The following is a 22,062-nucleotide window of genomic DNA, read 5'->3' on the forward strand; positions in this document are numbered from 1 at the left end:
TGAGCTGTCTGACAGTGAGACACGAGCAAACACTCAATGCACCGCGCTGTATCAACAGCGTCAAAACAGGAGCGATGGAGCAGCGTAAACCAGAAGGGGCTGAACACTGCAGCATTATTCATACGGCCAAAGTGAGGTCTCAATACACAAGTGGAAAGTGATTAAAGTATATGTAAGCCAACAGGCCAGCTCCCAGCTGAATGCACCACACAGCAGGCAATTAAGTAGTTCATCTGAATGACAGAGATTATTTTTCTAAGAGGAAAGTAATGGGAGGAGGCTCTGGGTGCTCTGCTACATGGCAGTCTGAACTCCCACACTCAGTCTCATTAGGGAGGGTTTATTAAGGGCCTGTTAGCCTTACTAAAGACTCAATTAAATGCAGCACATGAAACCTATTCAAACCAAGCAACGTAGCAACAGAGCAGGTCGAGAACTCACAACTTGCAGCAGATAGAGGCCTCTGAGCAATGCCAGCACTATCAGCCATGCTGGATCTCTGCTTTCTCTATAACATATGGTTAAAAAACATAGGAATGGGAGGCTTTTGCAAATGAATTGCCTGCGTGAATTACCCTTACTGACAGCCAACTAGAACCCTAAAATAAGACAAACTCTCAGGGTTTCAGTGGCTTTGCCCAGATTTTATTACTAAAATACATTGTTGGCCCTAAAATGCCAGATAGTCCAACATGCAGCCTTAAAAATGAGCCTTATTAGGGGAGTCCTTCCGGGGTCTCAGAGTTTTTATGGTCTTCCAGCATTGCCAAAGCATCAAAGATGAAGTTTCAGTAACGGCCTAGGAAGGCAATTAATGCAGAGAGGTGGAAAGGGTGGCCCAAGGAAAAGCACAGTGTTCTAACCCAGCCCTGCCCTTTGCTCACAAGAGCACTGTTACCTCCTGTTAGCTTCTAAATTAGGTAAAACAGAGCTTTGGCCCATTGTGCCTTGACTGTGACCTTAGCCAGCCTGATTAAACAGCGTAACGACCCATAGAAAAGGCTGGGGTGTTTTACTACCTTGCAGTGTTTAATTGGGAAGTGAAGTATATGCCTGACTAAGCACTTAAATAATAAAATTTTATCTCAGTGCAGTTTGTAGTGCTCTGAGTCATTGCCTCACTGCAAACAGGCAGCAACACTGTTTTCTTCTTCTTTGGGCTGGGATAATCACAAAGTGAGGTGCAGAAACTCGTGTCAGCATCAGACAAGCTGGGGTTCAAGCCATACAGCCGTCATTCCCTCCCTCTCACCTGAGGCAAGCTTGATTTCCAGAGCAGTGCGGATCAGGGCCATCAGCGTGGAGGTGAAGTGGACTGTCAGATCCTCGGGTGAGATGGGCATGTTCATCCTCACCAGACGCTGCAGGAGGAACATGGGCACTGTCAGCTTCAGTCAATGTTTCTCCCCCTACCCCTTCCCTCCCCTCCTGAGAGCCCCTAGAAATAGCCCCATTGCAAACATGAGCCCTTCTCCTTGTGTTAACCTTTTGTGCACCGAGCTCAAACATCTCCATGCAGCTGGCAGCTCCTTTCCTGGAGCAGGGCTGAGCTGCTGCTGTTGGCTGTGATGGTTTGCCAGCATTTGTACTGCAATCCTATAAAGAGATTCCTTCCAAAAGAAGCTGGTTTGAATATCCTCATCCAGTTTCAGAGCCTACTGCTCTGCTCCTGATGATCTCCAGCTACAGTCCTACCTGCAGCCTCTAAACACGTGGCTCTGCAGAGCCCATGATGATGCTTTCTGCACACAGCCTCCTTAGGGGAAGGAGCTGGGTGGGTGAGAGCAGGACTGTAATTTGCTTCTCCCACATTCTTTCAGTCTGGACATGGAATAGTCCCCCACGACCTGCATGCATCTTCCAGGATCTTTAGACCTGGTGGCATCTCCTTCCCCACTAACAATCAGGACCAGCTCTGATAGGGCAAAATCATCCCTCCTATATGCAGCCTGGACTTGAGGTTGCACTAAGCACGGTGCTTTGGAGGCTGTGGCTCCCTTAACATATCTGGTGTCTGAGTATGGAAACGCAGACAGGTGGAAGCATTCTCTGATAACCTCAGTGATGCATTTAAAGGATGGATTTCTTCTCCTTTGGCAATCTCCTCGTTTCTCAGCTCCTCAGCTTTCAATAGCTGCTGAGCCTCACTCAGAGCCTTATCAGAGCAGCTCCTGCGTTTCCGCTCCCAGATTGCTCCTGTGCCCTGAGGAAGTCACTGAGCATTAATCTTCGCTGTAAGCCAAGCAGGAGCCTGGCCGGGGCCCCTCGCTCGGGAGGGAATTTCATCCAAGTCCAAAAGCTGCTTAGGCTGTGGCTTTGATCCCTATCAGTGTGCAGAGCCCTCTCTTTGTTCAGCACCAGCCAGCGTGCTGCTGCAGCACCATGCACAAGAGAGCACAGCGCCTGCCCTGCGTGCCATGACACCATGCAACACCAAGGGCTGCTTGGAGAAACCTTCAGCACACAAGCATTATGCTGCCGGTGCTGATGGGCACAGGGCATTAGTAAGGTGAAAAAAGTCTGCTTGTCAAGCAAGCTGATGTTTGGCAGAGCTGAGACCCCATCCTCCTCCCCCTCCCCTTTATTTTTAATCTTATTTCATATCTTTGGATTTCATTGTACGGTGCACAAAGGACTCATGTAGCAACCGACCCCTGTCTGCTGAAGGCTGAGCCAAACCACTGCAATCTCAATGAGCTCTTAAAGCGTGCCCAGAGGTTATCAGTCGTGTCTGACAAGCCTCTGAGAAAGTGAAATCAAAGCCAAGACTCCCCTCCCTTTGTAACTCAGTGACAGCAGCAAAGGCTGGCAAAGCCACAACCATTTTCTCTGTTCACTTGTCACCAGCAAAGAAGCATTTGAATTCGGACTTCCCCCTCAGTGCACAAAAAGTTAGCACAACATTTCTGCATCACATTGATGTGAGCCCAGAGAACAGCGGTCCCACCACATCCCACCACAGTGGGACAGGGAGAGTAAAGAGATGGAAAGCAAAAGAAGATGCACGGCAGTGAGGAACAAGCAGATGAGAAATAACCCCTCCAGGAGAGCTCTATCCTCACACAAACCAGCTCCAAAAATGACAGTGGGACTGTGATATCCCAGTCCTCTCCCCCAGTTTCCCAGGCTAATTCCCCAGAAGCACAGAGGTAGAGCACAGCAAGCCTGCCTGGAGACTTATGGAGCAGCATTCACATAGACAGAGAACATGCTGGAGAAGTGGGGAAATTGGTGGTGTCAAAATCCAGACAAAGGTAAAGCAGCACCTGGATGAGACTAAAGTCTTTTGCTGGTTCCCAGTGTGACCCAGAAAGTGAGAGCTGAGCTCAGGCTCAAACATTTGCCCAAGTATTGGCAGAAAGAAGAGCTGGGAAAACCAGCTGGCACCCTGATGGATTTTAATTATTAAGAACACCTCATCAGCAGCTCCTGAGCAGCCTCTGGGACAAGAACTGCTCTGGGAATCATTTTCGTATGTGAATAAATTCAGGACAATGGAGCACTGCTTACAGAAAACGAGGCTGAATTTGGTGAATAAATTATTTGCTATGAATAATTCACTCCGACCTAGTTGTAATCGTTCTGCTCTGCTTTAACTCTTCTCTCAGCTTCAGAGAGGCTGCCCAAGCCTTCCTCCCTTCAATGGCAAAGGGTGGGTTTAGATATAGGGGAGAAATTGTCCACTATGGGTATGGCGGAATAGTTTCTCAGGGAGGCTGTGGATGCCCCGATTCTGGAGGTGCCAGAATACCCTTCACAATAGACAAGCTGATGCTAAAGGGTCTCCAAGCCTCAATAAATGAGAGTAAACATACCCAAGAGTTCTCAAACTAAGTAAAACCAAGCAATCCCAACCAGCCAATGGGCCAGAGATCCAATCTCAAGGCACTGGAGTGAAGTCAAAGTGGCTTTCTACCCCCTCCCCACCCCCCTTTTAACCAGATAGAAGAGATTTCTTCCCATTTCCCCCACCTTGGCTGCAGGATAGAGCTCTCCTGGTGCCCCAGGACCCCACATGCACAGCCAAGCTCCGGCCAAGGCTGGGCACACAAACCCAGGAGGACAGCTGAGAAAGGGGAACCAGAAAGCAACAGAGAGGAAGGACAGCAACCAACAGGGCCGCAAAGAGGAGAAAACCCAAACGAAACAAATGCAGACATACTGAGAAGGGTGACGAGTGGGGAAAAACACACAAAGCTCCACACAGATTGGAGAGGACTGGGAAAAATTATATATACTGAAAGGAAAAGGATGGAGGAGTGGGGCAAAAGGGCTTTTGCCAGACAGAAGAGGAAGTTTCCAATAGAAATCTACGTTGTTTCTTTGAGAGGGAGGGAGCAGAAATGATGCAGAGACCATGGGGAAGGTTCAGAGCTGGTCACAGGTTCATAATGCTGGGGTTTGCAGCTCTGTGATAAGGGACAAAATGAAGCAGACTGCCTTCGAACTTAGAAACCTAATGTACAGTCGAGGTTTGAGCTGTTCAGTTGGAACCCATCTCTGCTAACGGTTCAGGCACACATGGGCACCTCTGAGAGGTTTCTAAGTAGATATATATCTCTATATATCTCTCTATATATATCTTAAAAACAAACCATCCATGCACACCGAGCTTCTGTGGATTTTCTCTGTAAAGACCAATTAAAGCAGAGACCAGCTAACTCAGAAGGAAAGGACAGATTTGGGAAGGCACAGCTGCAGTGCCTGCACCAAGGGAGTTCCTCTGCAGCAGCTGAGAACCATCACAGAGAGGCACAGAGACTCCTCACTATGGAAATCAGCCCAAAGCCTTGTTTAAAATGCATATTTTAATACGTGTTATTTATATATTCTTTTTTTTTTTCCCTCCCTTCCTTTTAAAGATTGGGTTCAATGGACACTGAGTTGAGCTGTGCAATTCTACGTGCTCAGGTCACACTCCTCCTGAAATAAACGGCGACGTTTGGTGTCAAAAGATCCCATGGAGTTTGGCCCTTGTTTCTATCTGAATTACCACCACGCTCATCAATACAGCAGCAGTTTGCAAGCAGCCTTTTGGCTGCGATGCCTTTCTGTGGTTCAATTAAAAAAAGTTTTTTTTCAGAATCAACAATCAGTTTGAGTGATTTCTTCATCTTACCATCTTAAATGCTTTGCATTAAAATAATTTCTTTCATGAGGGTATTTAAGGAGCCCTTCTGGCGTTGCCTCTGTTTAATAGCTCGCTAACTCCTACAGCGCTGCCTACTCTAATTACACCAATCTAATTTAGAAGGGGGGGAAAACCACCATCATACTGATGGGCAAGTGAGAGCGGTGGAAAGACAAATGGGGATTGTAGTGGCAGGGTAATTTACTCATTAGCAACCCTCCCCAGAGTAGCCTAAATGGAAGCAGAATGAGAGAGAGAGGGATAGAAACACCGAGAGAAATAGCAGAGACACAGTAAGAAAGACAAACCGACGCACCATCGTTTCAAAGACCCAAAAAATAATAGTTACAAAAAAAAAAAGGAAACAACAACAAGAAAAAAGCAGCAGATCCAAAATCCAGTCTGCTCGGGAAGCAGAGAGAGCACTTAGAAGGAGCCCAGGAAAACAACACTAACGTCACAGAAATGGCACCCGCTGCAGCCACGGCACAAAAAGCTGGTGGGTTGGCAGGAGCTGCTGGGGTGGTCTACCTTATAGGCAACGCGAGCAGGGCATTTCTTTCCAAGGCCTAGAGGTGGGGACATGTGTCTCAGCATCTCATACATGTCTGTGTAACTGATGCGCCCGCTTGGAGTCAGAGGGAGAGAGGCAAAAGCGAGAGGAGACGGAAATCAAAGCAGAGCAGGATGGGGAAGAGGGAGGTGGGGAAAGGGGGAGGGCAACACAACGGAGCAAATGAGGAGGAGAGAGAAAGGGGAAAGCAGACAAGAAAACAGAGATCCGGTTAATCAGATTTCTCAGGGAAACAAAACCAAAGAAGGAGGTGGGTCAATCAAAGGTTCTCCGCTTCCATCCCTGTGGTTCGGCGCCCAACGTCTCCTCCTCGCCATGGGGAAGCCCCACATCCCCTGCAGCCGGGAATGATTGAGGTCTTATTTGGGAGGGAAGGCTTGGGTTGGGTTTTGGAGGCAGGTTTGCTTCCCTTGCCTGCTCCCCAAACAGGTCCAAGAGGTTGTGGTCACCATGCCAGGGAGAGCTGGTAGGCAGAGTTATGGGACAGGGAGTTTTCTCTTAGTAAATGAAGAGCTGGGTTTTCAGGTTAGCCTACGGACTGCTAGAGAAGAAAAAGCCATTCTTAACCCTAAAACTCCTAATTTGCTATGGGGAAGAGATTGGGACTGCAAAACCAAAGCCCAGCACCCAACCTGCAGGATGGCGGTGAAAAGAGGATTTGTTTCTGCCTTGCATTTGATGGGCCCCTCTTCCCTCAAACCAACACCCACCACCTGCCTTCATCACTGACGTCTGTCTGCCCTGTGTGCTGTCATGGAAAGCCTTCAAGAAGGACAGCTGCAGAAGCAGGCACTGCATGCCAGCCTGCTGCCCTGACACGGGTCTCAAATCCTATGGAAAGCACTGACGCAGGAGTAGGCGGACGGGAGAACTTACCCCGCCAAACCCATCTATTCCCGTCCTTAGTTACTAAAGCATTTAACATACCTCTCCAGCTTCATAGCCCGGAGTTAATCTGAAGGCTGATGAGAGACACAAATTGTAATTGCAGCCAATGATTTCTCCCTGGCTTCCCTCCTCTGCCCCTGCTCCTGGCAGAGGGCTCAGTGCCTCTGAATTCTTGGCAAGGCCCATCCTTTGCTCTCCACCTTTGCTCCCAAGTGTTGCACACCTTCAGTGGTCAGGAGGCAGGAGGTTTCCTGCTATATCTAGCATAACTTATGAGCTCAGAGACACGAGTGTTGCTCCCAATGCAACCTCTGGCTCTTGCAGTGGGGTGGACTCAAAGCTCATCCTTTCATCTCTCCCCTGCTTGGACAGCCAGTCCTACAGCCTAAATGTTTTTCCAGCTCAGGAAAGGGAAGGGCTCAAACCTGAGTCACTCAGCTAGATGGGCAATGCTGCAAAGCCCCCCAAAATTATGCTGCTCCCCAGAAATCCTGGGATAATTTCTCTCTCTGGCGTATAGATGTAAAGAGAAGCACTTAAACACTGTGCTGCTTTTCCCTAACACTTCCCACCCAGCCCCTGTGTGATGGAAGCCTGAGGGTTGGCTGTCTCATAAAGCTGCCTGGCCCCAGCCAGCTGGGTGTGGGAAGGGATGGGACAGGGATGAGATGCACGGAGGAGCGAGGAGGCAGTCCATCAATCATTCCTTGGACAGGCAACGAGTCTGTTACGTTACAGTTTCTTTTCTGTACCGTTTGCATTTGCAATTGGGGGTTAAAGAAAAGAAATAAAACTGAAAATGCTGGAGGGAGGCTCTGAAATTGCAAACCTTGTATGCCACCCTATGAGGGCACTTCTTTCCTAAGCCCAGGGGTGGAGCAATTACACGTAACAAATTGTACATATCCTTATAATGAATCCGGCAACTGGAAAGAAAACATCAGAAGTTACGACAGCAAAAACATGGGGAATCAGCCTTTCCCTTGCAAACAGAAGAGGCTGGAAGGACAAACCACGCTGAAAAGCAAAGTTAGCCTGATAACAACTGGGTTTGTGATGAAGAAGTGACTTTAACACAGACAGAGAGAGAGGGAGAGTGCTTCCTGTTGCTCAACAGAACCTTTATATTCATATTCCTTTCACAAAACCTTCCATAACTCATAAGGTAGACTTCCCATCCATTGCATGTAGTTACCTGTATCACTGTGTTTTACCCCCCTATGCCTATAGAAGGCATCTACCCACTGCCCAGGCACTAAGCAGCCCAGCAAACCAGGGCTCACAGCACACAAAAGGTCTAATTAATGGATTATTAATGGGATTCAACAGAGCTTGGGAACCTCCACCTCCCACTGTTATTACCTGCATAGCCTCAGCTTGCTATGCAGACAATAAGCAACGTGCTGGAGACAGCAACTGCATCTCAAGGTCCACCAGCACTGGGAAAATGGAGCCTTCATCAGCAGAAGGTGAAATCAAATGCCCTGAGGCAGCTCTATGGTCGGTCTCGTTAACTCACAACAATACTTCCAGCCAATTTAACAGCAGGATTAGATTTCTTAATCTTCTGCAAGTAACCAAATCATGTACAAAAAAGAGCTGGGCTGAACTTCGGAATGACCTCTAAAGAAAAATGAGATAATGTGGCTTCGATGTGTTTATTTTTGTACGTTATATAAAGAAGGCTGGAATATTTTGGAAACGCTCCTTCAATATTACTGCTTTTTTGGATGTGAAAAATTAAGGCCTATTCAAAACCTTCACAATCAACTCAAAACTATTAATTTAGAAGCAGATCCAATGGGGCCGTGCATGTCTTGGCTGCAGGCCTAATCATAGTTATAACAAGTAGATTGGTTTAACGGAGTCAAGCGGTTTACCCCAAATTTTAGAATGGATTTGCAAAATCAGTGTGTAGCAAAAGCATTTCTGTGCTTTCTCCATGAGTCCATGGGACTCCTCCTTGGCTGCCCCTTCTTCACCATCCAGGAATAAGGAATGGGAATGGGAAGGCTGCCCAACGTTCCCAATAGCTCGAAGGTTTGTGCACTGGGGAGTAGGGCAATAAGGGAGGAAATTCTCTTTTTATATATCTTGGATGTAAAGGAGATTTTCTTTCCCAGTTCACCCTTCAGTTCAGTGCTATCCTGGTTAACCCACAGCCTTGAGTGCATTTTCTCTCCTGCTCTCTCCTTTTCTGTGATGCCTGAGGTCTCTGCTACCCCTAAATCCAATGCTTTCACCACACTTACCCCTCCTGAGTGCCACATACTCATTCACAACAGCTGCAAGCTGCACTTTTTAACTTCCTTCCAAATACAGTTTTCCAGGAAAGTATTAAAGAAAGATGGAGGTTATAACAAAGCCAAAGGTTTCAGACATCAGAAATAGGCACGTCAATACACACACAGATAAGCCTATGTTGAAAATGCTACCTACACAACAAAAACGTAACAAAACTTGTATTTCTTTGCCAGCCAGCATCTTTCATTAAGGGTCTCAAGCTATAAAGGTGGGCAAACACTGTCATTGCCTTTTTGCATGGGACAGCCATTGGATTTGAAAAAGAAAACTAGTTATTTACTCCCTACCAAATAGCCACAAAGGACATGTCTATATTACAGAGCATGTGGTAAGGAAAACCTGCTTAGAGATTACATGTTTCTAGTACATGTTGGGCCATATATGTGCTGTATAGATGGTTTGGAGCTGGTTAAAATCACACACAGGTCATTTGGGGTAGGTTTACACTTAAAGTTAGTCTAAATCAATTTCAGTGAGATATTCAAGCAGTTTAATTGCATCCTAGCAGGGAGTTTCAGATCCTGATTATACAAACCCTGCCTGCATCTGTCTCCACTGAAGAGAAACAAAGAAGTGGAAAGGTTTTAAGAGCTGCAGGCAGCTTCCCTGCACGTACAGAGGGGGATTCTCTGCAGTGTAACTTGTGGGGAGGAAGATGGAAACAAAATTAGCAAGACTTGGGGAAAAAAAGCTTCCCAGCAGGCAAATGCCCAAGCTGCAGATTACTAAGGAACCTGTTGTGACCTCTCAGAGCATCTGGAAATGACAATGACAGTCAGCAGCACTACTGTGCAGTGGCTTTATACAGACAAAAGGAAAAACAAAAGATTCAAGTCAGTCTCTCTCTAGAAGTGATCCTTGGTCTCCTGGGTCTGACACAGCACAGAGCTGCTCCTGTGGGGCTGTGATGCCAGCAAAGGGGTTTGGCTTTCCCAGCTGCTGCCTTGGAGTGGGAAAAGCAAAAACAAAACAGTAAAACCAAATACTTCATCATCATGTTGGGAGAAAAGCATTTTCTTTGTTATCACGACCACGGATCAGGAACATTTCATTCAGAGGCTCACTGAGATCTCAAATGTTTCCAAAGTCAGCCTTACTGCATTTTCTTCTTATTATTTCACATGTCTTGGGTTTCAACTGCATGCCCAAAACTTAAAGATTATTTATAAGGACAAAGTTTCCCTCTATAATGATGCTGTCACCAGAACGAGGCTTCCAAGATCAAAACATGGAACAAGACCATCAACATCAGCACCCTCATGTTAACAGGCTTTGCATCACGCCCTGCTGTCTTACAGGTGCCTAAAAGATCCATTCTGGACCCACAGTACTGTATTAACAAAAGCCAAGCAGTGGAGTTTGTCATCTCCTCTCAAAGGAGGAAAAAAACCCTTGAAAACCCAAAGTTTCTGTGTGTGACCCCATATCTGTGCACAGGATTAGTGAAGCTGCTCACTTGCTTCTCAGCTAGGACAGGAATGCTGCCCAATTAAGGAGCAGCAAAGCTTAGCTTCACAAGTCAAGAAAAGCATTGCCAATGGCAGCATGTTCAGCTTCTCTTTGGCCTGAGATGCAGGAACCAAAGGCAATCAAAGCTGCTTTTGGAAAGGCTAAACATCTTTTTTTTGCTTGGCCATTTGGCCAAGATTACTTGAATTTCTCCTATTATTTTTTAGCCTTGCATGTGCATGGGGTGACAGTGGTTGTGTTAACTTATACAGAGTCGTTGGATTATGTCTATCTCATGTGTACTGAATGGAAATTCTCTTGTAATGACATCAGATAAACTCATCTCCTATACACAGTGAATTAGAATGGATCATTTATCTCTAACATTACTTCAGTTTTTAGGTGTTTTTCTTTCTGGTGTCACATTCACATTCAGAACAGGATATGTGCTTATATATGCAACATAAGTCCTTTTCTCCCCATGCAAGTGTAACATACCAGGCAGCTGGGTCATATTCAGCCCAGACACGAACAAACTCATCCAAGTGATGGGGTCCAAGGATGGAGGAATCTCTTGTCAAGTATTCAAAGTTGTCCATGATTACAGCCACAAACAGGTTCAACATCTGCAGAGAAGAAGCAGTTATGAAGTTAGGCAGAAAAGAAATAAAAGCAGGAAGGTTAAGGGGGTTATGAGTTCCTTAGCAAGATAATGTGATTCCAACCCTGTGGCTGCTGATCAGGAATTGGCTCGATACAGTTTTCCCTTGCTTACATAAAGCTGCTCCTAAAGTTTCTGTACTTTTTAAATTTCAATTTATACTTTCCTACAGCATAAATCGAAAGGAGAAAAATGATGTCAGGTTGGACATCCACAAAGAGCAAGAAATGATATTGAAAAGCAAACACATGACCCAATTTCCCCTCAAATCCGTGGTGTAAGAACACCCAACCAACCATAAAGATGTTTCCTCTTGGCAGGGCTGCAGCTCTGTAATGCTTTAATCTCCTGTGGGGAACCACACGTTTCTTTGCAATGAAGTGCTGAGCACATATTAAGAGATGAGTTCCAGACCTGCTTGCAGCAGTCCAGCTGCTTGGCATCAAAGCTACTGGTTTGGGAAGCTGGACATCCTCCCTTGGCTCTTTCTGGGCTCCCTACTTGCTCTGCCAGCAAATGAAGTCTCAATGGGAGTTCCAGGAGCTCACGCAAAGCCACGTTCAGAGCTGTATTTGACACAGATGTGCCCCAGCCTTCAGGCCTGCTACTGATGGGAGCCAAGGAGGCAGAGCTGATCAATTAAGTGATTATTATTGCTATTATTATTACAAAATAAAGAAGTTTAGGAGCAATGATGCTCTTGAAAATACCATTGAGAACACCTGACTTTTGGGGAAGGATTTGTACGAGGAAGGATTTAGGCTTTGAAGCATAGAGTGCAGTCCTGTTTAATATATGCAGAAGAAATAATCTTCAGGATGTCAAAGAGGCAACAGCAGCTGGACAAAGGATCTCAATGGGGGCAATTGAAGTTGGTCTATCTATACAGGACATCAAACTGCCACGTGTACCTCATTTTCCTGGGTAAGGGTTTCTGATGATAGCAGGGAATTGCTGCACAAAGCATCAAATCTTGTATTTTAAAGCCAAGGCATGAAACTGAAAGCAGGTTTGATAGGTAGCTTTGGGGGACCTTTTCAGAGCCATCATTTTTATCTCTTGCTGCTTGAAGTTTAATTGGGTCCCTGTCCCTGATTTTCCTATTCCTCTGTCCCAGCAACTCAGGAAAGATCCAAACCCTGAGAGCAAAGAGCTTTTTATGCACCAAAGTGATTAGAAAGACATCGGTATGTCTCCAAATCTTAAAGGCAGCCCCTGATGACAGCCATGGGTGCAAAGAGACCACAAAAGCTCCATGTACTTTCATGTCTAAAGGTTTCATGACACCGTGTCAGAAGGAAATGCATTTATTTGGTAAAGAAAACAAAACACGCCATCAAGCAAGTGTGGTGCTGACAGCTGCCTGCTCCAAGCACTTAACCAATGTTATCTTGGCCAATCCCATCCTGCCCTCCCCATCCCCTTCTTCAAAGGACCACGTTACAGATCAAGACAAAACAGATTAATGCTTAATTCCAAATATTAGATCCCCGGTGGGAAGGAAGATAAAACCTTTCCCTTTAAACTAATGACTAAATGGTCTCTTTGGGGATTAAAGGGATTTTAGCACCAGGGTGATAAATAGTTTCTAGCAAAGCGGGTGCGTAACATTGTATAAATCACAATTAGGGAGAAGAAGGAAACAAGACAGTGGGGATGGCTCGGAGCTTCCCCAGCATCTGCCTTTTGGGGACAGGCTTACCAGGAAGGAGCAGAGGAAGATGAATGACACGAAGTAGAAGTAGGCAAAGTCGCTGCCGCACTCGTTCTTGGTGAGGCCGGAGAGTGGGTCGCATGCCCTGTTGCTCAGGCATGACAGCATGATTTCATGCCAGGCCTCCCCCGTGGCACTCCTGTGGACAGGTAGGCAGAGGGGTGTGAGCTCATCCAGTAATAGCAATGGGAATCAAAAACCTGGACACTGAGCCAGGCTATAAGCCTTGCTCCTGGGCTCTGGGATGACCTGGTGCTCACTGCAAACTGAAATAGCTCCTGGATCTCTCTGGTTTTGATAGCTTAAGATATCAGCAGCATTTAGTCCTTAAACCTCACTCCCTCATGCAGAAACCTGCTTCCCATCACAGTCCTGCTGCCTCTGCCCACACCCTCCCACTGTGTGGCATTCAGAGCTTTGGTTGGAGTGGTTATTCTGAGCTGGAGAACTGCATTTCCACTTGGCTTCACAGAAACTATGCAAACCCAGGCCTATGCAGGATATCATTACCAGCACCGAGACACAAAGACTGACTTGCTGCCCACCTGTAAGCCTTGTGGTATTTGATATCTGCTTACCTGAACAGGAGCATCAAGGCTTGAAGGAAGGTACGGAAATTATTGTGCCGATTGATGGAGGTTTCGTCATTCAGTGCAATGTTTCCAAATACCTGCCACAGAAAGCAGAAGGGGTTCAGGGCAAATGCAGCCTGATGTGGGAGTCGTGAGCATAGGTGGATCAAGTGGAGTTAGGAGAAAAGGTAGGAAAAGGCTTTGCCCTGCTTCAAGGCAGATAGAAGTGATAGAAGTTGGTTTGCCTCATCCTAAGCCAGGTACTGATGCTGCTGCAGAGACAACAGCACACCCTGCTCCCATGGGACAAAACCAGGCTACTTACAGTCAGTATTAAAGCCAAAAGTTTACCTGCATGCCAATAATGGCATAGATGAAGAAGAGCATTGCAATGAGAAGACACACATAAGGCAAGGCCTGTGGGAAAGGAGAAGAAAGGATTAACATTAACCAGTAGCATTTAATTCCTGGGCAGCACTGTGCTCTGTAGTATTTGTGCCTCAGGTAAAGTAGCTGGGGAAAGAATTGGAACAATCCTGGAAGCCTTTGGCAGACAAAGCCCTGGAAGCAGGTATTCCTCAATTACAAACCAGACTGTGTTTTCCAGGAGCTCTGTACACATCCTTGCAGGCAGATAAGCAGGGAAAACACAGTAAGAAGCTCTGCAGCAGGCAATGTGACTATCAGCAGGCACTGGCACTTCCTATGCATAATTACCCAGGGATAAACCTTAATTTTTAATGACCTTGCTGTAAATTTAGTATGAGAAAACACATATATCCAAGGAATGAGTTCCTGCTCTGAATTAGGCACAGACTGCACCCCAACGGGGTGAAAAGGTTCTGAGACAGAGAGAAGCAGGGAGCTCTTTGATACTCAATGGCTGATGCTGTAGAAGCACAGTGCATCTCACACTCCTTTTCCCTGTCTCCCACAGGCCCAACGCTCACCTTAAATGACTGCACAAACGTCCAGAGCAAGATGCGGATAGTGTAACCTTGGCGAAGGAGCTTGATAAGTCTGGCTGCCCTGAAGAGCCTCAGGAAGCTGAGGTTGATGAAGTTGTCCTGCGGAAAGTAAAGGTTTTGTGTCCTTCAGAAATTAACGCGATGAGAAACCACAGCCCGCAAAAAAGAAATTAAAATTACCAGCTTCACGATCTAAGCAGCAAATCGGCCACCAGAAAACCTTCCAAAAGAAACATTCGTCAGTGCAGATCACTCCACATGCAGCAAGTATGAGAAAATCCCTCTCCACAAGAGCCCTCCCCTCTATCCTGGGTCAGTGACTGAAAAGGAAGCGGCCCTTTCACGCTGTCCATGGAGGTCCTGTTTTCTTTGAGTAAGGCAGATTTACTCCCCTAAAGACTCAGGGAGAGGTAATGGTGCCATATTATCATTTAGTAAATGATTGAGGTCTTGGCCAGCTTGCTTTTCTACCATGAATTGAACTTCAACCAAGACAGCTGTGAGACTGTGCATGTAGCCTCCACTATAATAGAGAAAGGCATCGTCCAGTGAAGATTAAAGCATCCTTGAAAAATAGGGATGTTTTCTAAACCTGGAGATTTCAAGTATTTATATCCAACTTGTGACTGGACAGGCTCATCAAGGAGAAATGGCACCAGCAAGACATTGGAAGATGGATCACTGGTAGCAAATTGGTTGGGGAGGTCGAGTGTCCAGCAGCAGGAAGTTGCCTTAGGAGCCTGCTGACTTTCTCATTATTATTAAATGTGCTTTCACAGGTGGATGAAAGAACTGCTGGAGATGGGGTCTGATTTCCATTCGTTTTGTGTGATTCTCCCCACCCCACACCCCCATCTTTCCTTTCCTTTATGGAAAAGAGGTTGCCTGCCCCAGCGAGCTAATCTAGAGAGGGTTCTTTCCAAAACAAAACATGCAAAAGCCAGATCCCTCTTGCCCTCCTTAAGGAGATGAAAAATATCCCCGCGTTCTGTACCTATTCCAATTCACCTGTTTGTGAATCTCTGATCACAGCCACTCAATTTGACTGCGTTAACTAAAGAGAGAAAACAGCTCGCTTTCAACTGACAAGCAGTGGAGGGGAAGCTACAATCATAAGGAGCTCTTATTGATAAAGATGAGCAAAGCCAGTCTTTCTCTCATAACATCATTTTACCAGTCATATTAAAGTGACCCACATTTCTTGCTCGTTTGGCTACAGAGCTCATGCTGAATTTGAGGGGGGGGGCTTGTTGGATCTATTCATTTCTTTAAATGCCAGCTCAGTTTTTGGGCCATTAGCATCGCATTCCACCAATCCCATCAAAGAGTTCAAGAAATCAGGCATGCACTTGGTTTCTCTCATGTTAAAAAGGCAAGCAGCTCAGAGTTAGGCACAGACCATATATCAGACTTAATCCTCAAATAAAGAGAAAAGAGTAGAGCACAGGTATGTTCCATGAAAGAGCAGACAACACCGAGCTCATTCAAGTCAGCAACAGAAAGCAGCTCTGGCAGGCAAAACACAAGCAAGGATTCCCCTGGGTTGGTCAAGGCTGGTAAAGCAGGTGCTAAAATTCAACACTTGTCTCTTAGCATCAGCATCTGTTTCATTTTCGTTGCATTGGTTACAGTCCCTTCATAACATACTGGTTGAACTCACCTTCAGTAAGGGCTGTATAGAGCCAGGGACAGAGCTTGGCCCTTACTATCCTGATGGGGTGCATCCAGACCAGGGCTAAGGCTTAACCCAGAGCCCACTGCAATGCCAGGAACTTTTCCCCTCCTGCAGGAGCTGGATCAGGCTTTATGTGATCCCATCCATGACGCTATTCCAAGTCAGGCAAATTATAACCTTCAGAGCATCACTGGAGCCTGATCTTCCCCATCACAAGCCTAAGGCTCCTCCAAGGAGCATGCACACAGGCAGAATCTGCAGGATCTGGCTCTCTGTGTATTGTTGCCTTACTTCCCTCTTCCCACATTAATACACTTTAGCACCAAGCCTTCACTCTGCACAGACTTTGCTCTGATCTCCTATCACGGTTAGCACAATGCTCCACGTCTGCTTTGGTCACATCTCACACAGGACATCCCTGTGCCAATTGAGCCTTTCTACATGACAGCTTTAGTACAAGCAGTACCTCATTTACAACCCAGGAAAATCCAGCATCACTCGTGTGCACAGAACTTGCAAAGAGGCAAAATCACACACGCTTGTGACGGGCAGGAGGGCTTCACATGTAACCCTCAGCACATCGCGTAGAAAACCCATCCTTGGGCTGCTCAGCCCTACAGGCATTATCAGAATGGCATGCAGTTAAAGGGGAAGCTCCACATTGCAATATTCCTCATGGATAGCATGGATTCTCCACCTATTAAGCTACAGCACGTGGCACACACATGACTGTCTTCTGGATCACTAGGTCTTTGCAGAGTTTTGTTTGTGTTTCTGTTGCACAGATGTTAAAGGCCATCGGGTGCTCATGTGGGGCATCACTGTTCAGTGTGATCCATCTGAGGTCCAGCCAACTGTGTTTGAAATATGTTTCCTTCTGGCCTGTTGTTATTACCCCAAAAGAGGAAGTGGATGGGGTTCTGGTACCAAAGGCATCAAGGGACTCACATGGGTCTGCGCAATGCCTCCCCAGAGCTCATTGAAAACAAGAGAGGAGGAGAGAGTGGGGAGAAGAGCCATCATAGGGACAGAACTGGCTTTGATTGCTACCCAGCCATGAGCAGACTGCTCCTTTATCCTTTCTTAGAGTGTTTTCCCACAGCAAAAAACAGAAAAAAACCACGCTGGACAGGGGATACAGCCATTGCCTGGATCTTTCTCCAGCATCTAAGGTACTTGATTGCTTTTCTCCTTGATACAGGATCAGTGCTTGCTGTCCAGAGAAATGCAGAAAGAGCTCTAGCAGCAAAGCACCACCTCAGGGGATTCATTCTTTTGGATTTTTAAACCTCAGGTTGGAATGAGTTTGTCATGTTACAGCGGGAGGATTTAGCAATAAACTCAGCAGAAGATGGGCTGGTCATCCCTGTATGTATGGCTGCTCAGCTGAGGGATAGCCCAAAACAACATCTATGTTTGCTGTTCACTAGCAGAAAGCGTCTCCCTGGAACCTTCCTTAGGCAAGCACAGAAGCTGGCTGCAGGTCATCAGAAAGCCTCACACTCATTAGTTTCTAAGCAGCAAATGTGCAACAGAAAGTCCAGATGTTAAGTTAAAGTAGATCCGAGGCAACCAAGAGTTTTTAAGCTCCTGGCCTCATTTATGTTGTTCTCAATCGTAGCCAAGATAATTAACAATAGAACAATATTATTTTGGAGAATATTTCCAAACACAAAGCCTCCTATTTCCATAGACACCTCTGGAATCAGGCACCATCATTCCTAATGGGATCTGGTGCCCAGTACTTCTCAGTGGCTTCTGCAATTGACATATTTGCTTTTGCACCCAGGGACTCCGTGTCCATTGCAGTGGCACCATGCTTCCATAAGCCAGCATTACAGCATCAAAGTTGAATCAAATACCATCTTCTCCACAATCTCTCTTTTGAATTGAGAGAAGCAAGCCAGTAATGGCTTTAATAATCTCCTTTTTTTTGTGCCTTACAATAACCACAGGCTTAGAAATAGCTGTAAGGTTGCTGTCATTTGACATTGTGCACAGCGCATCTTATCCAATAGGGAAATGATAACAGCTGCTGAGAACTGAATTTGGTGCCACTACTTACAAATGGAAGGGTTCCCCATCCAGGCCATCCAGAAGCATCCTTCCCTCTAACTCTCATTCAATTTTCCATGAAAATAAAGCAAGTGGAAGCCTCCCCTTTATCAGTGTCAGGTGTAACAAACAGAGGAGAAAGGGCTATTGGTAACTGCATTTGCCTCACGTCACCAATTAGCCAAGGGGAAGAAGATGCAGAACAGAAGCCAGTTTTGAGGCACGCTGCAGTGAGGCTTTTTCACCAGTGCAATCGGAAATCTCATCAAAACAAATCAAATCAAAGGAAAACGAGAGAAAATAAAAAGCAGAGAATTGAAAGAATTGTTTAAATTCAATGAAACCAACCGTGTCCTATATGTGATGTTTTCATGGATGGATATTGGCAAGATTATTTTACAAATTTAGGTATTTTGTTTTTTGAGCAGCAGGTGCACAACATACAGACGGAGACATGGTTTTCGCATTGTATGTTGATTGGATGGCGTGATTCAGCAGGTAGATAAGGGAAAATAAAGAACAAAACAGGAAACAAAAGAGAAAATGAGTAATCAGGACAAGCAAAAAAGGAAACTCTGAAAATTTCACTGGAAAAAAAAAAACCTGTTGGGCTTTTGGGGGTGTTATTTTGGTTTTTTATGGGTATTGCATAAATTAAAGAATGCTTCAAACCAAAAGAGGTTCTGAGGTCCTAAAGGTAACACAGACAGTGCAAGTCGTTATTTGCATTTCTTTCTGTAATGCAAATCGGGGAGACAATTCACAAACACTTCTCATGACACTTTTTGTATTTCCAGGCACAGAAATAGATGTCAGTTTGCCATTACACCCCCATTGGGCCAGCTGTGGCCACAAGGATAGCTTCTCTTTAATGCCACCTCTTTGCTGTTTTACTTCAATAACCAAGAGGGTTAAAAAACTGACATGCATGTTTTTGCCTAAGGAAATAAAAAAATAAGATATGTATATTTCACTGCATTCACAAAGTAAATTTGCGTATGAGACGATTACCAAAGTAAAATCAAGCAATTAGTCAATACGTTTCTTTTCCTTTTATCTTGAGTTTTCAGTGGATCAAAGTACCGACGTAGCAAGGCTGGTGGAAGCCGAGTCTCTCAAGGTGAGACCGCCCAGGTGAGCAGGGTTAGTTGCCTCAGATGACACTTACAGTTGGAAAACCATAGATCACCATGTAAAAAATGGGCGCTCCTGCACCTATTTGTTAGCCTGACGTCAAAATCAAGTGGAAGATGTTCCTGTCCATGGCAAGGGGGGTGGACTAGATGAGGTCTCTTCCAATCCAGACCACTCTGTGATTCATCCCCAGCAAGGAGCCCATCACAAGGATGGTGAGGAGCTGTTTATTTTGGGAACAGATCCATGTAACTGGTAGCATCAATGGGCTACTCTTGGTCTGAGAAACCCTGAGATGTAAATGGACAACTGCAGGACTGAACACATGGGGCAGGGCTACCTGCCACACAAATATCTGCATGGGCTGCCCATCAAGCAAAGAAAGGAGAGCATCTTGTGCTGGCTGTGGGCCATGGCCAGTAATGACCTGATCTTTATGGTAACTCTCAGCTCTGGGACACAGTGCAGAGCTGCTGTATTTCCAAGCACCAAAAAATGTGCTTGAGCTTCCCAAGCAGCTCTGGGGCACCTTGGGAATTACTGTGGACTCAACAAAGTGGGACCAGAGCAGCACTGCCTCATCTTTCTATTCATCTTCCAGCCTAGGTCCCAACAGTGTCCTTGGGCCTGGGAGGGGAGGAAGGGCCTGATACAGCTATGCCTACAATACGAGCCTCTAGATGAGGCGTGCGCTCTGTGACAATCAGCCTGAAAGCTGCAATTATTTGCTGCCATTAACAGTTGTGTTACAAACACAGTCTTTGGGGCACTGTTGCAAGCCCTCACTTGAATATTTCAGCAACAATCCAATGCTTCAATGTCACCTTTAAGCTGACTAAGCTCCTTTCCTCATGCCTCTTCAGTACACTGCTCATGATGCATCTGAACTCGCAGCCCATTGCCCCAGCTGAGGCTCAGAGATGGATGCACACAGCTTAAAAAACAGCACACTAGTGGCTACAACAGCTATTCAGTGCAGGTGGGTGTGCTGCTGCAGACAGGCATGGGCTGGAGGGAGATCAGAGAAACACCATATGAAAGAAGTTTTAAGAAACAAGTCTAGCAAGAAGGCAGGGGGACCTCCAGGTACTCTGCAGGGGGAAGAATGTGGGCAGGGAGACACACTGGCTGTGCAGAAATGCTGAAGAAAGGGAAGGTATAGAGAGAGCAGAGCTCTAATTAGTCTGTGGACTGAGAGGCAGCACTGAGAGGTAAAGGGCTGGAAAGGCAGCAGGATTTATAAGAAGGATGTTTGTGAACAGCTTCATATTGGATGCCCTGGTGAACTCCATCAGGCAGTCCTCCCCTAGGCTGGCTTGGTGGACATAATGAGTCAAACCAAGTTGACTGCATCAGTGACCCCCACATGGGGATTTGGGAGCACATTCGCCCTCCAGCCTGAAGAGCAGGAGAAGATAGAGAACCTCTATGCACTAACTCTTATTCCTTCCTTTCCCAAAGGAAGAGAGTACCCTTTGTTCTAAGAACAAGAGCTAATGCAAAAGCCTGTGATATCTGTCAACTGTTAAACGAATACCATTTGCAAAGGGAGTAAAAGATTTCAGTTTTTCCTGTGTTTTCTGTACCAGCGTTGTTAGATAATGTTATATTCTGTCAGAAACAGTGATATGGTCTTCAGCACCAGCTGAATGTCCTGCAAAGAAGCCTGGGGACCATAGTACTTAACACACACAAAGCAGGTCTATAAGTAAATCTCAGGAACTAAGAAGAAATTAGTATGGTAAAATTCAAATCCATTACATACAGATTTAGTATCATCAGCTAAAACACGCACTAGGAGAGAAAAGGAGCACATTTTTAAACTGGATAACATCAGACTGCAAAAGCTTCAGTCAGTTATTTGCTGCCCGTATGGAAAAATCCTCTAGAATTTAATGGCAAGTTTGTGCACTTCATGTAATCTCCAGGACTCATTAGCAGGGAGACTGGAGACATGGGATGAGTGGCCAATGAATACTATGGTGTAGTTACATCTTATTTTTTTACTAGTAATTGCTCTGCAGAACTTTTGAGAGTAGAACAGAAAACAAAGTTCCCCCAGGGTGGGCTGTGCAGGCTGGTGAGCTTCTGGCTGTATTTACGTTCCTGTGCTCTCTCCTCTCATCTCCTTCTCCCTGCTCAATATATGGGCTGGGATTCCCAGAGAACAGACATGATATTGGGGTATGCATGTGTGCCCTGCAAGGCGACTCGCTCTACAAGCCAGCAGCTTTCATTAGACTCCTTTTGACATTGTCCCTCTATTAAATTCAACAGGATTTTTCCATTAACAGGCAAAACCAGCTCGGGGTTAGAGCCTTTTGCTGAATGAGGAGAGCCTGCTTCCTGACACTCATCAGCACCATCGCTCTCATCAGAGCTTTTGGTATGAAAGTCTTTAGACCAGACAGCATCTCTGCACAAAGAGCAGAGCTGATGGGAGCAGGCTGCCAGGTCACCCAAGGACTTCAGCACAATGTAGGGCTGGTAGGGAGAAAGTGCAGTGTCCTGATAGGGTACAGCTTTATGGGTAAATGAAGAATATTGAGCAAACTGTACTTACCGCAATCTCTGTTACTAAAATATCAGTAATACTTCCCAACACTGTTACAAAATCGAAGACATTCCAGGCATCTCGGAAATAATTCTGTCAAAGGGGATAAGGAGATACAGGGGTTTATTATCTCTTTGCAAGACAACTTCTTTGGTTGTTTGCTATCATGAAATACAAGCATTTTAGGTAGAGAGGGCACAGATAAAAGAAATGAGGAAGGCACGTACCAGCACACCAAAGGCAATGATCTTCAGCACACACTCCATTGAAAACATGGATGTAAAGACAATATTCAGGCATTTCAACATTTCTTCATATGCTTCTGGAGCATCATAGAACTAAACCAGGATGGAAGGAAGGCTGTTACTGGAAATCATTTATGA

At 45.8% G+C, this 22,062-nt stretch overlaps 1 protein-coding gene across 13 annotated transcripts in view; it reads right to left on the reverse strand.

Annotated features, from left to right (window-relative positions):
* CACNA1B (calcium voltage-gated channel subunit alpha1 B) overlaps nucleotides 1-22,062 on the reverse strand; it is a 193,648-nt gene that overhangs the window by 9,346 nt on the left and 162,240 nt on the right. For 11 of the 13 annotated variants that reach the window (XM_085520974.1, XM_085520970.1, XM_085520971.1 and 8 more), the window contains 9 exons: nucleotides 21,907-22,017; nucleotides 21,689-21,772; nucleotides 14,244-14,360; nucleotides 13,645-13,710; nucleotides 13,300-13,391; nucleotides 12,710-12,860; nucleotides 10,845-10,972; nucleotides 5,663-5,759; nucleotides 1,253-1,361 (listed from right to left, as the gene is read on the reverse strand). In XM_085520974.1, coding sequence (XP_085377100.1) covers nucleotides 1,253-1,361; nucleotides 5,663-5,759; nucleotides 10,845-10,972; nucleotides 12,710-12,860; nucleotides 13,300-13,391; nucleotides 13,645-13,710; nucleotides 14,244-14,360; nucleotides 21,689-21,772; nucleotides 21,907-22,017 — 955 coding nt within the window. Of the gene's footprint in view, nucleotides 1-1,252; nucleotides 1,362-5,662; nucleotides 5,760-7,422; nucleotides 7,520-10,844; nucleotides 10,973-12,709; nucleotides 12,861-13,299; nucleotides 13,392-13,644; nucleotides 13,711-14,243; nucleotides 14,361-21,688; nucleotides 21,773-21,906; nucleotides 22,018-22,062 lie in introns of all 13 variants that reach the window. The other 2 variants (XM_085520965.1, XM_085520977.1) reach the window with 1 other exon arrangement.

The sequence above is a fragment of the Coturnix japonica genome, chromosome 21 (assembly GCF_054131305.1).
Source record: "Coturnix japonica strain WE chromosome 21, WE-NBRP24, whole genome shotgun sequence".
In the NCBI taxonomy this organism is placed as follows: domain Eukaryota; kingdom Metazoa; phylum Chordata; class Aves; order Galliformes; family Phasianidae; genus Coturnix; species Coturnix japonica.